Here is a 17745-nt window from a genome sequence, read left to right on the forward strand (position 1 = left end):
CTTTAAATTCTTAATACAAATATATTTTTTTAAATGTTTATGTACTTCATCTTTTAATACATATTTTATATTAAATTTCCAAATTTTCATGTACTTCATCAATTTATTTAAATAATAGTTTTGCTTAAATATTTGGTTAGGTTAGGCCAGTCACTTATGACGTGCATTGATAGTACAGGTGTAACAGAGTTTGCAGATTGGAGGATCCTGATTTTGAAGTAGATGATCATGGATGAGAGGAATTTGAACACAAATTTTCCACATTCTACTCACATTTGCTTAGCATAATAGTTCGTGCTATTCTATGTTCATATAACATGGTGTCTGGTGTCGATATAGCCTCTCTGTCTTTATGAACGCAAGGATCTTGACAAATGAACAATCTTTGTATTTATTTTCTACACTGATAAAAAAAAACCACGGAAATTTCAATATTTACACGTAGATTTAACTATTTTTACCATAGATTTTGCACCATCGTGTGTTTTAGTAAATTTAAAAATTTAATATTAAATTTAAAGTTTGACGATATTAAATCACAAGTGATGATGTGGGGACGTGGGTTTGATTCGCGTCAAAGGTTTGTTTTTTACAATTATAAAATATTTTTTCCACTTTTTTGTCTACTCTACTGGTTTTTTTTTAACTCTTTTCAATATTAACATTTCCATGATGCATATTTTATTTCTATATATATAATTTCTTTTTCTATAGAGCCATTTATTAGCGGAGAGTAATTTTAAATGTCTTTTGTTATTATGAATTAATTATCTTGATATTTTTTATGCCTTTTAAGTAAGGATATAGTTTGGATCAATACAAGTATTAACATTAAAAGCGAGGAGCATCTGATTGAATAACACTTACTTGACACATACCTAACGACAATATTTGTATGTCAAGCGGTTACACTTTGTATTTATACCACACAAACGCTGAAAACCGACTTGAGAATTCTAGGCAATTAAAATTTAATATATTGCTAGAATATTTAAATCGGCTACAAAAAACTTCAAATTAAAGTTGAGATAAATATTATAATTTACTTTGAAGTCTGTCCATTAAATTGAATACGACACACTTTAATAACGAAGTTTTACACTTTGTTTTAAATATTATGCATATTAAAATCACTAATTGAATGTTTTTATTAAAATTTACGATGTTTTTATTTGATTTGAATATTAAATAGTAGAACATTAAATTTAATATGAAAATATTCATCTGTACAATGCAACTTTTTTCACAAGTCTGTGTTAAACTGCAACTATTTTGATATTAGTTTTGCTTTCATAACTCTTCAATAAGTTGGAATTGGATATAACATTCTTTCAGTTCATCGACAAACTTCCAAAGGAAGTTAATGCCATTAATCTAATTTGCCCACAGCTTTTAATGCATTGGTGCGAGTCCGTACTGTACACAAACGCATACATACTCGTAGATACAAGCCCGATGGACAGTTATCTAATTAAGAAAGATCATCAGCATGTATAAATTACTTGTCTTCTTATTATTGTTTAATTAAAAATGTAATTGATAAACAAATTTTTCAAAACCAATGTCACCAGAGTGATGTAAAGAGTCAAGAAGCTCGATTAGCATTCCCGGTCTTCCCTTTTCTGCCAGCAAATTTGTATTTAAAGCTGCCTCGGAAGCTTGTGTCCTTTGCCACAAAGCTAAGAGAGATATCACCTAGATCAGGAATTAAAAATTCTTTAGAGTTAGCTCTATATATCCTTCGCTTTCTTTCGCTTACAATTCGATAGTCAGTTAGACTAAGTCTTTCACTTTTTTTTATCTATTTGTTTCAAATAAAACGAAAGCATGAAAATAGTTTTAAATACCTATGTATGTGTTCCCGTGGCTTGGCCGGGACGGCAATAACTTGTAGTTATTTTAATACCCTTTATGTTATCGCTGCCCGGGCTTTGGCAGCACCTTTTGTTGTTGTTGGCGCTGCTTTGACTAAACTTTATATTGTCCATATACACACACAATCCTGATGTAAATGTAAACTATACATAAACATATTGCTCCACGAACGTGTGACATGAAACGAGTGTTTATTTTATTTCATTTATCTATTTTGTTGCTCTTTCATTCCGTTCTTGTTGTTTGCTCAAAAAGTGCAATGTCCGATAGCAAGATTTCTAAACCCCTGCTAGGCAAGGCAATCTTAGAGCTGGTATCCACCTATGACATCCACCTATGGGGGACACCCAGCGCCTCTAACGTGGACTACTCCTACGTGCGAAACAGCTGCACAGTGTATTTTGGAATCAACGACATGCTGTTCGCGATAATATCTGGGCCATAAGCCTGCTCGACATCAGTCAGCACTGAAGCCGTTTAAAGAGGCATTATCCATTGGCAGGTAAGTACTCTTATCTTAAAACATTTCACTCGTCACGGCCAATTAATCCTCAACCACTGAACTAAACCAGTCCAGAAGCTGCTCTGGCTTTTAAATCACATTGTAGTTGCGATTTAATTGCAAGTTAGAATTGTATAAATATATAAATATTCATTTCATTTGAAATAAGATATAAGTTTTAGGTAAAGTTTAAAATACTTCATTTGGAATAAACATTTTTTTCACTTTTTTTAATGTTAAAATCACTGATGTGCACTTAGTTTAGACCAAAAATCGTTGAAAACAAAAAACAAATAAATTGCTTACTTGCCCATATTTTTGTTTCTTTTGAAATTGCGTTTCCAATGACATATGGCTATTTTAATCCACAGTTTTACCTCGATATGGCACATTACAAATACTTATAACGAGCTTGTATAAATCAATTACAAGTCTAACAGCTGTCTAAGGACTGTGGAAGTACAGTTTGAAATTCTAGTTCCTAATTAAAGATAATGTTTCTTATTACAATCAGTTCGGCTTGACTTTAGGATTCTCGTATATAAAATAATGAGGCCTTATATGATTTGTGTATACTTGATATGCATAAGATAAGCCTGCATTCCAAGCTTTAGCCCCTATGGCTTCCACTATTTTAGATGATCATACGGATGTCTCCTATGTATCAGTTTGTCTCGTCATGCAGATCATATAGTATGTTAAGGCTTTAATAAAAGACGCTAAAACGTTTGAATCCAAATATGAAATAATTATATTATTAAAAATGTTGCTTATTTTATACACAATTGTTACTTTTCTATCTTCTACATCTTCTCTCTTTTTCTGCAGTTCCCTTTTCTTGCACTTGTGCGTGTACTTATATGAGCAAGTGATGTTTTTTTTTATATATGTGTCTGGTTGCAAACAAGGAACTGCATTGACAATATACATTTTACATATTCTCACTCTGATCTGCTATTGAACATGTTTATTTTAAATCCCTGCAGGATGGATTTGTAACTCTGTTGAATTCTCAGCTGAATTCTAGTACGAAATTGAAATGTGAACTGTCTAAACTGTTTTATTTTTTAAATCAGGAGTGCGAGTATTTGGGCTACTTTGTGAAGAAAATTATAATTAAATGTAATTAGTTTATTTTCATTATCACAAATTAGTTCAATTTAAAGGAGTGGCACTGTAGTTGGCTAGTGTATGTAAGTTTTATTTGCAATTGCGAATGTGGTGCATTGAGACATGAGCGTGTTTGCCCATGTGAGAGGCTCATTTACGCTTCGCTGTCCTAATTTGTTGGCCAAATGCATTTTAATTGGCACAGCCTTTTTAGCTGATATACCCTTCGCCCAAGCTAGCCCCCAGTGGACCGCTCATTGAGCCATAGACAAATGTCATGACAATAATGTCGGCCCAACGCATAAATTTGAACATACTCTCATACAAGCGTACATACATGCGAGTATATAGTATTCATATAACTGTCCCAGACATTTTGGCTTGCTTTTAATTTATTAAAATGCCATCGCTTGATTGTTAGGTTGGTTGTCCGCCATGTCCGCCTTTTGGGCCGATTTCTGTTTGCCATTCCCCGCACGTTTTTACATAGTTTGCCACCGTGCTTTTTGTTTTTTACTGACATTTGTTGTGTTTTTGTTGTCGTTGTTGTTGTTGTTGTGTTATGTAAGCAACATGGAAATATTCAATTCGAATTGAAATTGATATACTCATAGTACATAATGACATTTGTTTTCATTTGTACTCGCATTTGTGGCACATTCACATTCAAATTCAAAGCACAGAGCGAGTGTTGTGTGTGGGTGTGGGTGCGGGTGCGGGTGTGGAAGTTCTGCTCAAGAAATGGTTGAAAATGAAATTATCGAGTGCAATACTGGTATCACATTATTGTGGTAATGACAGCGGAAAGCAGGTGTGAAAGTTTATGGGAAGAGCCTTTCCAATTACTGTTTAAATATTACGTATTATTTATTTTCTTTATGGTATTTAATTGTGATATTTCTATTATATATTTGGTCTTGTATCACATATTTTAAAGTTATTATTTTTTATACCGACTATATCTATGCATGCATATGGACTCAAATCACAATATTTGTGAGCAGAAACAATAATTAGATTAGACCTCAAACTGGTCCCCTCAGACACTTCCAGCCCTGAGTCTGTATACTTGTATATACCACAGTTGATATTTAAGAATGGCTCCAGCTAGACTCAAGAAAACTCAAATACGAATAATACTCAAAAGTAAATTATGCCCAAATTATTAATTCAAATTAATATTTAATGCTCTTTAAGAATAGACTCTCTTCATGTAAGGTAAGTAAGAATAATATTGGTGCTTTGGTTGGTCGTTAATAGCAGTAATACAGAAGTATGAGATCAACAATAGTCAAACGAGTATAACAGTCAAATAGTTGAGAGGATCATCAGTACTAAGTATTTAAAGTAGTCATGTTCAGCCTTTAGTAGTCCTTTGTCAGGCAAGCCGCCATCGAAGTTTTATCCTGTCACACTTGTTTTATTATTTTTGTTGAGCTACATTTGTTTTTTGGCTGCTGTTTTGAAATCTATAGCAAAGTTGTTGTCACTTGGAAATTACATTATGTATTTGCTTCGCCGTAACTACAAAAAAAACAAGCAATAACCAATTAAACGTGAGTGTGAAGCAACTAGAGCAACAATTTCTAATTATGAGAGACGATAAAGGGCTATAGGCCTGCAATGAGAGCAAGAGAGCGCCGGTGGCAAATTATTTTGCGCTAATGAGAGCCAGAGATCGCTGCAGACGCAGTAAAATTACGTTGTTATGTTAAAGCGATGTGTTGATACAAATAACATTTTTGGCTAACGCTGTTCTCTATTTCGCTGTTTATTAATTAAGTTAACATGGGATGTTGTTGGTATGTTAGTAACTTTGGCCCGCGCAGCGCCCTACCACTGCAGCTGAATTACGTTATGTTATGTTATGTTATGTTAAAGCGATGTATTAATACACATAGCATGACGTTGCTCCCACTACGCCATCTTATTGACTGCCCTTGTTCTACAGTTCGCTGTTTATTAATTAAGTTAACATAGAGTTAATAGGAGCAAGAGAGCTCCGTTGCCATGTTACATTGCGCTTATGAGAGCCTGAGATCGCTGCAGATGCAGCCCAATTACGTAAGAATGTTATGTTAAAGCGATGTGTTAATACTTGACTTCGCTCCCACTGCGCCAAACCATCTTTTTGACTGCCCTTGTTATACAGCTCGCTGTTTATTAATTAAGTTAACATAGAGTTAACAGGAGCAAGAGAGCGCCGTTGCCATGTTGCATTGCGCTTATGAGAGCCTGAGATCGCTGCAGATGCAGCCCAATTACGTAAGTAATGTTATGTTAAAGCGATGTATTAATACACATAGCATGACGTTGCTCCCACTACGCCATCTTTTTGACTGCCCTTGTTCTACAGCTCGTTGTTTATTAATTAAGTTAACACAGAGTTAATAGGAGCAAGAGAGCGCCGGTGCCATTTTACTTTGCGCTTATGAGAGCCTGAGATCGCTGCAGATGCAGCCCAATTACGTAAGTAATGTTATGTTAAAGCGATGTATTAATACACATAGCATGACGTTGCTCCCACTACGCCATCTTTTTGACTGCCCTTGTTCTACAGCTCGTTGTTTATTAATTAAGTTAACACAGAGTTAATAGGAGCAAGAGAGCGCCGGTGCCATGTTACATTGCGCTTATGAGAGCCTGAGATCCCTGCAGATGCAGCCCAATTACGTAAGTAATGTTATGTTAAAGCGATGTGTTAATACTTGACTTCGCTCCCACTGCGCTAAACCATCTTTTTGACTGCCCTTGTTATACAGCTCGCTGTTTATTAATTAAGTTAACATAGAGTTAACAGGAGCAAGAGAGCGCCGTTGCCATGTTACATTGCGCTTATGAGAGCCTGAGATCGCTGCAGATGCAGCCCAATTACGTAAGTAATGTTATGTTAAAGCGATGTGTTAATACTTGACTTCGCTCCCACTGCGCTAAACCATCTTTTTGACTGCCCTTGTTATACAGCTCGCTGTTTATTAATTAAGTTAACATAGAGTTAACAGGAGCAAGAGAGCGCCGTTGCCATGTTGCATTGCGCTTATGAGAGCCTGAGATCGCTGCAGATGCAGCCCAATTACGTAAGTAATGTTATGTTAAAGCGATGTATTAATACACATAGCATGACGTTGCTCCCACTACGCCATCTTTTTGACTGCCCTTGTTCTACAGCTCGTTGTTTATTAATTAAGTTAACACAGAGTTAATAGGAGCAAGAGAGCGCCGGTGCCATTTTACTTTGCGCTTATGAGAGCCTGAGATCGCTGCAGATGCAGCCCAATTACGTAAGTAATGTTATGTTAAAGCGATGTATTAATACACATAGCATGACGTTGCTCCCACTACGCCATCTTTTTGACTGCCCTTGTTCTACAGCTCGCTGTTTATTAATTAAGTTAACATAGAGTTAACAGAAGCAAGAGAGCGCCGTCGCCATGTTACATTGCGCTTATGAGAGCCTGAGATCCCTGCAGATGCAGCCCAATTACGTAAGTAATGTTATGTTAAAGCGATGTGTTAATACTTGACTTCGCTCCCACTGCGCTAAACCATCTTTTTGACTGCCCTTGTTATACAGCTCGCTGTTTATTAATTAAGTTAACATAGAGTTAACAGGAGCAAGAGAGCGCCGTTGCCATGTTACATTGCGCTTATGAGAGCCTGAGATCGCTGCAGGTGCAGCCCAATTACGTAAGAATGTTATGTTAAAGCGATGTGTTAATACTTGACTTCGCTCCCACTGCGCCAAACCATCTTTTTGACTGCCCTTGTTCTACAACTCGTTGTTTATTAATTAAGTTAACACAGAGTTAATAGGAGCAAGAGAGCGCCGGTGCCATTTTACTTTGCGCTAATGAGAGCCTGAGATCGCTGCAGGTGCAGCCCAATTACGTTATGTAATGTTAAAGCGATGTGTTTAAACAAGTAGCAAACCATAACGGATTGTTAATTTACGCTTTGCGTGACAAGCGGTACAGTTTTAAGGAAACAATAATTATTTTATGACAGTTATCTTTGTACACACACCCAACTTACTTTTATTTTGGATTAAACTTATACTACTACTTATAATATTTTTAAAAACACATAATAATTTACTTAGTACATATGCAGGAAAAAAAGCTAATGTGAACACAAGAACTATTGTAATTAGATAAAGAATGATATGAGAAAAGCAAATACAAAGAAAGAGCATCACACATTGTTGGATGCAAGTGTTGAAGCGCATTGTAGTTGGGCACAATATAAAATGGGAGAGAGCACAAAAATTAGGAAAGTAAGAATTGAGCGAAGGCGAAGCTATGAGCCTTTAGTGTAAAGCTTGTTCAAGTCAGTCTGCTTAAGTAAGTCAAGAGCAACGGTACAATCAAGGGCAAATCGCCCGTGCTATCACATAACTTAAAAATAATCAGCAATGAAACGCATTTTAGAACTAGAATTGAAGCACACTTCCAAGAGTATAACTAATTGAAAAAATCAAAAAGCACTAAACCTATACTATACATTTACATTCATTAGGCAACTCTTTTGTACTAATTTAATGATAACGGTAAGAGCAAAAGAAAAATCACCTTAAATATATGTATTAATAATAATGAAAAAACAGGAAAAAACAGAAAGAAAACAAGCCTTAAATTTATGTATTAATAATATTAATCTTATAAAATAGGATTAAGTAGGTTATAAACATCACAATTCATTTTATCTAAGAAAATTGCATACTTTGTGACTAGTACATTAATTTATAAGAAATCTTCTTGTCGTACTAGGAATTAATAAACAAACAAATACAAATACAACGACTTAGCGACGCAAAAAATGTTTCTGGTAAGGGAAATACCGCAACTCGCCAAGTTTCTCAGTTCAATTTTGTATCGAACTTCGGTTTCTTTTTTAAAATTTAATATAATTATTTATATCTGGTAAAGAACAGTCAACTTAATTTTATAAAACGCCACACTTAACAAAGTAGAGTTTTCAAGTTCATTAAACATATGATTAAAGCGATGGTATTAGCGAAGTATTAAAAAGACCGCGGGCTGTACCGAATGTTGTGCCTATTGATCTACAGTCTCCAGATTTACGAAGTTCTTTTCTATTTCTAATGAAATTTATGTGTTGTATTTGCAAAACTTGTAGACCTTTTAAAAAAAATCTCTCTGAAAATTCACTATGTTTTCACAAAAGCAAAAGAAATAGATAATATTAATTGATGTTTTTCCAACCAACTGTTAATTAATTTTAATTAATTTTGCTGGTATTTTAAACTTTGTCAGTAGCATATTATATTGAGAAATAGATATTGCTTTAGTGTGTTAATCATTACAAAAGAAACGCTGCAAAAATTAAACTAATTTAAGTGTGTTGCTAAATAAATAAAATATAAGCTATGCAGAATCTTTGCAATATACTCATTTATAAGAGTCTACATATATAAGCATTAAGCAAAATAATGGCTCCCAATAACTTTAGGAGGTCATTTGGGCTCAAGACGACTGCGGTTGCTAAACGATGAGCAGCAGCCGCCGCGGAGTCGCCCTCCGATCCGGTGGCTGAACTTTTGAACTCGAGCACTGACCGGGCAACCGGGCGACCGAGCAAATGGCCAAGTGACCAAACGACCTCGTTCCACACCCAGTTTGAGCTCGTTGCGCGTTTATTGCGCTGCGAACTATTTTCCCAACTTCGCACTCCTCGCCACCTTTGCCAACTTCGTCATCCGATGCAACGCACAGTGGTGCAGGCCTTGCAACCCCTCTCTCTTAACTTCAGTTTAAGCTGAATATATGTAAATATGATCAGCATGATGAAATGAATCTAAATGGCAGTCTCTAAACTTTACTTTTCCCACAATTTCAGCGATAGACCTAGAAAGAGTTTTGACTGAAGAACTTTTGTTTATAAAGAAATTGGGACCAAATCGCAGATGGCTTAATGCAAAAAAAAATGTTAAAGAGTGTGTTTTTTTAATGAAAAATAGAGTGTAGGGACACAAAGTAATTATAGAGATTAATAAAAATTTTGAATGTTAAAAATAAAACTAATAATAAGAAAATAATTAATAGGTTATTATATAAGATCAATATACCCAAATTTGTAATGACTAGCGTAATAATTTAAATGTAGTCCAATACTTGTAACTTGTAAGGATAAGGCTTATAAATAAATAAATAAGTAAATAAATAAAAACGCTTATGTAGATATACAGATATGGTTGTAGATGGTTGCAGTTTGAAGGCATATGGCTTCGGTGCAGACGAAGGTTACTTCTTGTCTCGAAACGAGTGTTTGTCGCCATTTGCCCAATTACTCGTACATCTTCTTAACAAAAATCTGCATTAGAGAGTATGTAGTATTTAACTAAATATTGAGGATCTGCGTTTTTAAGTAATCTATTTTTTCTAATACCTTAAATTTATGAAAATATAAAATTCAAATGAAAACGAATTTTGAATTTGTAAATAGGCTTAGCACATAACTTTTAGCTATCCCTATAATTGATGCTAAAGTTGATTTTGGGCAACATTTCGTTTCCAAGATAATTGTAAATAACCAAGGCATGCGCATGGGACTAATCCGAAAGTTGTTTTCGCGACCTGAGGCAATGTGACTAGTTTTAGAAGGTTGTGCATTAATGTCTCTTAACATTGGTTTTGATCTTACTCAAAAATTATGAATACAATTTTTTAAATTCAATTTTTCGCTCATTTTTCGATCCTGATATATATATTTTTTTTCTTTTTGTTTCGAAACTATATATAGGAAGTGTTTTTTGAGTTAACAGAAGTGCTCAACGTTTTTATTTTCATATAATAATATCAAACTTAACAATAACAATAAAGTTTTATAATAGTATTTGTCGATACATTTTTGCATCCTTAGTTATATTTTTGTATTGACTCTGGATTCTGAAAGAGAATGGAAGCATGCGCCTGATTGTTTAATTTCAAGCAAATAAATAAAATCTATTTTGTTATCGTTAAACCACGTTTACAAGTGTTAAATGTAATAAACAAAAATAAATTTAAGTGCGAACATTATAAGTGAAAAAAAATATGGGGTTTTTTCACAACTTACAGTACTAATTACTTTTAGTTCTGATCCGTCGAAACAAAACTCTTTTGCATTTCTTTATATGCCATAAATTAGTTTTTAAACTGACAGGAGCATATTCTTTAAAAACCTTCATTTTTTCGCCGCCGTTTGTCCTTTCGTTGGAAAAGCCCATATGTTCCTGTACAAAAAAAGAGGCTTATAATAGGAAACAAATAAGTAATAGTCGTCATAGTTACTATATTACTTTGCAGATTTTTCATTACGGTTTACAACTAGTCAATATTCTGTACTTTGCATATTGTTATCAAAATCCCACTGTGCAGTGTCACAACCGGCTATGACCTCGTGTGCTGCTCCCATACATTTTTGGGGATTAAATTGGGCGCCACATGCTCGGTCCCAGCAGCTTGGCTTACACTACGACTATATGTACTATATATGTATGTTCTCGGAGTGAACGCAGACGAGGCAGGGGCTCACTTACCTACAGATAACGCCAGGAATTGCACAAGGCCCGCTCCGTTCGTTTTTATGACGCAGCTGAAATACAAATAAAACAGCGTCCAATTCGCATCATCAGGCAGACAGAAGGCTACCCACTGGCCCCCCCAAACGTACAGGAAAGTCAATTCAACAGCCTTTTGTAGGTTAAACTCACATCAAATTTTTTATTAGTTTTTCTCTTTGTTTCACATACAAAAAAATACAAAAAAAAACAACTTATTCAATATACACAAATATATATATGTATGTGTATAGTACGTATATACATAGATGTGTAAAGGGACTTTTCTCATTTTTCATGGAGCTTGCATTGGTTGCGTTGTTTGTGTTACTCGTACTTTTGTCCTGCTTAGCATATTTATTATGCAATATGTATAACATTTTTAATGTTTATTTTATTTGTTTAATCAAAACCTGCTGCGTTGTCTCAAATAACAATAACATTCATAGTTAGTTCGTAGCATTGACTTCTGTAAAATGTTTGCGCTCGTTATTAATTACAATTCTCGGGGCTCAAAAGAATTGCAAATTTGTGTGAGTGCGTAATAATATACATATACTGTATTTCATACATATTTTATTTGATAAATTTTTAATATTTCTGTTTGTGCTTTGTTGTGGCAACACACTTAACAATTAGCTTTACGCACTCTTTCGACTAAAAACCTTCGCTGCCTCCGATGCGAAACAGTTTCTGTTAAATATTTAGTTGCTTATAATATTCGTATGACATTTAAACACAATTAAAATTTGCAATTTTAAAAGACGTGAACATTTATATGAATATTTTAGTTAGCTTCTGACAGCGTTCTCTTAGATCATACGCGTACTCGGTAAATAATCTGTTGAATATATAGTACATGTATGTATTTATAAGTATTTAAGTATCTATTCCCACTTAAATCTACTTTCTCTCAGCACTTAAGCTGCTTGGCACATGTTGCTCGCTTATTGTTATCTCTTTGTATAGCTTTATATTAGAATAGCGTTCAGTAATAACTTGATTATGTACACAGACACACACACACGTACACACACAGATATTATTATTCTGATTATATAGCTTAAAATTGTGTTTTGGATTTTGTTGCCAGAGGTTTTGATTTGATTTGAAAATATCTGCATCTACTTGGTACACAAATATAGTACATAGCGATTAGTTATTTTAACAACTTGAATATTGTACAATGGATTTATCCATTGATATTTTATTTGTATTTTGATTATATTTCATGTAAATATCCTGTTCCTCTTACAAAACCACATTTGTCATTTAATTCAGCTACGTCTCATGAATTGTTCTATCTCTTAAGTGTGCCCATTCATAAAAGTGCTCCTAACTTTTTTCTTTGTCCTCTCGTTTTTCGCATTATTATTTTTTTTGAATTTGTTTTTGTTGACCAAAGCCGCTTTCCTATCAGCGGTCATAGTATAAAACATGTTTTCAAGAAACATGACAAAAAAATAGTAATACTTCATTCCAAATTCTCAACTTTCGCACTTCCGCGAAATTTCGCTAAGCTAAGAGTAAAAAATTCTCCATAGAAAAAGTTGCATTCGAAAACGCACTTATTACTACTTTTCATTTTCATTTCAACTAGCAAAAAAATAAACATTAATGAGTAGTAGTTTACGAAGAAGTGTGCACTCAAGTTTAACAAGGGACTCTGTTTGCATGAGTGGCGAATGCCGCGAAAAATTTTCTGCTCCTCATGGTGTCCTCCCACCAAACTTAAGCCTTGTTCACACTATCAACCGTTTTTAGGCCTGAACTCGAATCGAACTAATTTTCGATTTTGTTTTGTTGCATTATGCGTATTTGGTTCTAGTTACACTTTTATTTCTTATCAGGTTCAAATGTTCATTTTTTGTTTGGTTAGGCCCATCAACCAAGTTCACTCTGAAATATATCACGATTACTGGGCATATACTCGTGTATTCATTCTTAAACAATGTCATTTTCTAACGATTTCTTGATAAATTGTCAAACAATGATTTTTTCACAACGCATTGCAATATCAAAAAACATTTCGTTTCGATACATTTTTAAATTTATGCCCGTCATTTTCGTAATTTGTAAGCAATGAGCCGTAGTTTTTGTTTATAAAATGCTTATTGCACCTAAATTTCCAACCCAAAGAGCGAACCCTAAAAGTATGCTCTACTTTCTATAAAATATGTTCCCAACAATGCAATGTTAAAAGATCTATCAGAAATTATTTGTAGCCCGGTATAACTCAACGAGTTAACAGGATTCCAGCAGTTTTAAAAATTCTGTAAGAGTGTCTCATATATAAAAAAGGGCAAATTGTCTGCTTACGACCAAAACTGCAGGCCTATTTGCAACATAATAATAATAAAAAAATATATATAAAATAAAATATACATATATATAAATATAAGAATATAAAAAAAATAGTGAAAAAAACACAAAAATAAAGAATATATTATTATATTATGGACAATTAAAAAAAAATCTGAAAGAATAATAATATCGAAACTTGTTCGTTTAAGTTGTTGCTATATTCAGGATTAAAAACTCTTATCAAGCTTGAGTCTGCACTGAACAGAAACTATATACGTATGTATGTGGAAGAAAGCTAGAAAACAAAACTATTATTGTGTTTCTGTTAATGTTTCTGAGTAAGCAAATGCTAATAATCCAAAAATATTCATTTTTTTTTTTGATAGTGTGAACAAGTCTTTGGAAGTACATGCAAAAGAATTCGTCTTTCATCCATATAAGTAATTACAGTTTCTTTTCAGTAGGATATTATGCATAAATTACGAACTTACTAAACAAATCCAAGTCCAGCTTTGAGCCATGGCCAAGTCCAGGACACAGCTGTGATGCCTTCTCTTCGTTGGCTCTACAATTTAAAGTTCGGCAAAAATGTTCTCCCTAAAGTCGAGTTCCGGATGCGCCGAATGTGTGGAGCCGTGTCCATAGTCCCTCGACTTCATGGAGCTGCGCGCCGACGAGGACGAAAAACTGGAGTTCCTGGGGCTACTACGTCGCATTCGACTATCAATCACGGACATCTTGTTCAACGGCTGCGTCGGATCCAGTTCACAAAAAGCTCCTGCAATTAAATCGCTGCCATTCAAAGAATTGAAACTGTCCCGCTTGCTGCCTCGATGATGGGAGCTGCCGACTCCAACACTGTGATGCGAGCTCTTGCGGCTGAGACGGCGTGTATACTGATATTGGTAAGCGGGCGGAGGAACTGGTGGTGCAGCTGCTGCCGCCACCGCTGTGCTCAGTGGTTTCCCATTGAGATTGCTGCCAATGGGCATATTGTTGCTGGCGCCGGGTGTGTAGTTGTCATAGAAATCCTGGGGTACCTCCTCCTCCTCCTCGTCCACTATCATGCGCTCGACCATGTCATCGTGTAGACTCATGCGCTGCAACAGCAGCTCATCTCGCGGCAGGGGCATCTCCTCCTCATTCAGGGTCGATGACAAGCTGTACGATTCAGTGGGTTGCGATGAGTGCGTGGAGTGAGATATGCTCAGTGGGTCGCTGCCCGGCAGCACCGAGGTGCTCAACAGTTGATTATTCTTGGTCAGCGCCTTTTCATAGCCATAGGAATCACGTGTGGGCTTGGGTGACCGTTGTGCATAGAGTTTCTCAATATCGGGAAGTTGTCGACCGGCGCCACCCATTGTTCTCACCTTTTCGCCGTGCTTCTCTCGCTCCATCATGTCCTGCACAAAATATGAATTCATATTTTTAGCGAATGAATCTCTCAAGCCATGATTAAGAAATAAAATTAAATAAATTGAAGCTGCTGAAATATTATTGATTGTCAGGGAAAACATAATCCTCGATCAAATAAATAATACATAAAAAAACTGTTTGTTGAAATTTAATATATTTTTGTAACTGTTTTGTTCTATAATCCTGTCGGTTAATTTAGTAACTCATTGGTTATTGAATTTAAAAAAGGTTTTATTTGTAATACCATGAGTTTTTTTTTAATATTTGTAACTATGCACAAGTGATAGTCGCTTTCAAGTACTCCAGAAGAAAGCTTTTGAACGGCTTGAAGACTTTTGTTTGTCTTAGCACCAATGGAGAGATGATTCAAGAAATTATGAGTTACTTAAAGCTATGCCCGCCTCTTTCAAGCGGACTCTAATTCTGTGTTTTGACTGTATTTCAGATCTTATTGTGCTTCTAGCTAAAGAGCTGACCTTTACTTAAATTTTTCTTAAAGATTTATGTCGTTATTATTTGACCGACAACTGCGATATTCCATCTGACTTCAAATGTACTTTATGGAAAGTTGGAAGGAGGCTTTACCTGTTGTTTCTCTGTAGTTCAAACTTTTTTTATATGTAGATAATGGCAATGGAGCTCGAATTTCTTAATAAATTGTCTTAACTTGAGTCTGCACTTCTAGGCCTACACTTAAGCTTTCTGAACTTTTCTCGCTCTTTCTATGTCTCTCTATCTATCTATCTTTCAAGTTAGAACCAATATTTTGTAATTATTTTTGGTTTTTATAAGTTCTAACACAAATTCGTTTAAATAATATCTGTAAATAGTAGCATTCTACAATCTTCTTTCTTCAATTATAAAATGTTTACGCGCCGGCTTCATTTATAGTTATTAATTATTAATTTTTGCTACTAAAATTATTTACTAATCGATGTTAAATTTGACACACTCTTTTTCAAATATCATTTAGTAACTAGGGATGAGAAGAGGCAGTCGCTTCAGAATTGGAAATTTGTATTAATAACTCTTTGTTATACAAATGAATATTCAAAGCAAAAAGTCTAAATGAGCATTTGTTATGAAGTTAAAATCACGAATCACACCTTAAAAAATTAAGGTAGATTTCAAAATACGAATTATTTACACACTATTGAATGTCAACTAATCTTTTGAGCAATAACTTAATTGAATACTGAAATGTAATCTTTCACACATTCAATTGTGACACCTATAATGTTCTGATCTATCTAATACAGCCACTTGGAATTTTTATTAAATTTTTTATTTGAATATTTTATTTTGACTTTTATTGTTTCATTTTATTGCTTTCTTATTATTTTATTTTTTTTGCATATTGGGGTTTTTTTTAAATATATTTATTTTTACTTTTGTTGCCAATTGGAATTTGAAAATAAATATTTGAGCCACCAACACATATTTATTAAAATCCTTTATTAGGCCGCGTATTTCTCGGTCATAACCAATAATAATTTACGCACTTTTGATAATAACAATTTAATATTTTATATTATTTGGATTATGATTATTAACTTATTGTATGATATTTGTACCTGTATGTCCATGCTACGCTCACGTTCCAACAGATCAATGATTTCCAAATCACGTTCCAAGGTGCTCGACGATGAGTCCATGCGTGAGAAAGTGCTACTGCACTCGCTAAAGGACACATCCTTGTGACGCATGTTGCCCGTTGCGTGCCAGCGTGTGGCCAGATGTGCACTATTCGGCATCATAATGCTACTCACTACTGAGCTCTCCTCGCCATCCCCATAATTGCTGGTGCTGCTGTCATCGAGTAGAGTGCTATTCCCATTGCAGTAGGTGGATGCAGTGATGTTTGACACGGAATTGTTGTCCAGCGATTCAATGGTTAGCTTTCGTCCTGATCCAGCGCCCTCAGCTACGCCCAAACCGACCCCACCACCACCACCACTGTGTCGCGCATGCGCAGACTTACGGCTGCTGTTACTGCTGCTGCTCATCAGCTTGCCATGGCGCATGGAATGGGGGCCTTGGCCATCAGATATAATGTTGATCTTGACGTCGTGCTTTTTGCTCCGGATGTCCTTGCCCAGATTGTTGACAACACCCGCATCGCCAGCGCCCCTGCCGCCGGAGAGAGGAGCAGCACGTTGTACGCGCTCCTTGTTCGCCCCATGACTTTGGGCCTGTCGATAGGGGGCGCCACTGTACCGATCGCCCGCATGTCGCTCATGTCGCAGCTCATGCGAGCGTGCAGACTTGGTCTGCTTATTTGGCTCGCTGTAGACATCACCAGCGTTTGGTCCGTGCGCCCCATTAGCCAGAACGGTTGTGGTGTTTGTGTGCTCATCCTTCTCTATGGAGTTCTCGCGGGAGCTGCCCCCAGGTGCACCGCTTTCGCCGGCATCGCTGCGGCGTGCCTTCTTCTTGCGTTTGCTCGACAGCCGTAAGTAGCCGCGGAGCCGCTCCTGTTCGTTTCTGTGGAGCAGGATGATAACAAAAATGTACAGCGGGATTATCAACGGGTGTATGTGTGTCCATGCATGCCTTTTTGTGACTATGTGTGCAATACAGTGTTAAGCAGCAGCAACAACAGCAACTGCTGCTAGCAGAGCAAGGACAAACAATGGTACAAGCAATGGTTCAAATAATTTTACTAACAATGGTAGAAACAATGGTACAAATAATGGTACATGAAATGGTAAAATAATGGTACAAGCAATGGTTCAAACACTGGTACAAGCAATGGTAAAATAATGGCATAAACAATGGTACAAATATTGCTACAAGCAATGGTGAAAACAATGGTACAAACAATGATAAAATAAAGTTACAAAAAATGGTAAATAATGGTACATATAATGGTACAAACAATGGTAGATAATGATACAAACAATGGCAGATAATGGTACAAACAATGGCAGATAATGCTACAAGCAATGGTGAAAACAATGGTACAAACAATGGTAAAATA

General features: G+C 35.5%; 1 protein-coding gene across 1 annotated transcript in view; it reads right to left on the reverse strand.

Moving 5' to 3' along the window:
- Positions 1–13902: 13902 nt before the first annotated feature.
- The window catches only part of LOC115627690, a 50751-nt gene continuing 46908 nt past the window's right edge, over positions 13903–17745 (reverse strand). The window contains exons 6-7 of the mRNA XM_030523433.1: positions 16340–17249; positions 13903–14752 (exon numbers count right to left, since the gene is read on the reverse strand). Coding sequence (XP_030379293.1) covers positions 13922–14752; positions 16340–17249 — 1741 coding nt within the window. The 3' untranslated portion in view covers positions 13903–13921. The remainder of the gene's footprint in view (positions 14753–16339; positions 17250–17745) is intronic.

This window comes from Scaptodrosophila lebanonensis, unplaced genomic scaffold (genome assembly GCF_003285725.1).
Source record: "Scaptodrosophila lebanonensis strain 11010-0011.00,11010-0021.00 unplaced genomic scaffold, SlebRS2 tig00000096-arrow-pilon, whole genome shotgun sequence".
Classification (NCBI taxonomy): Eukaryota; Metazoa; Arthropoda; class Insecta; order Diptera; family Drosophilidae; genus Scaptodrosophila; species Scaptodrosophila lebanonensis.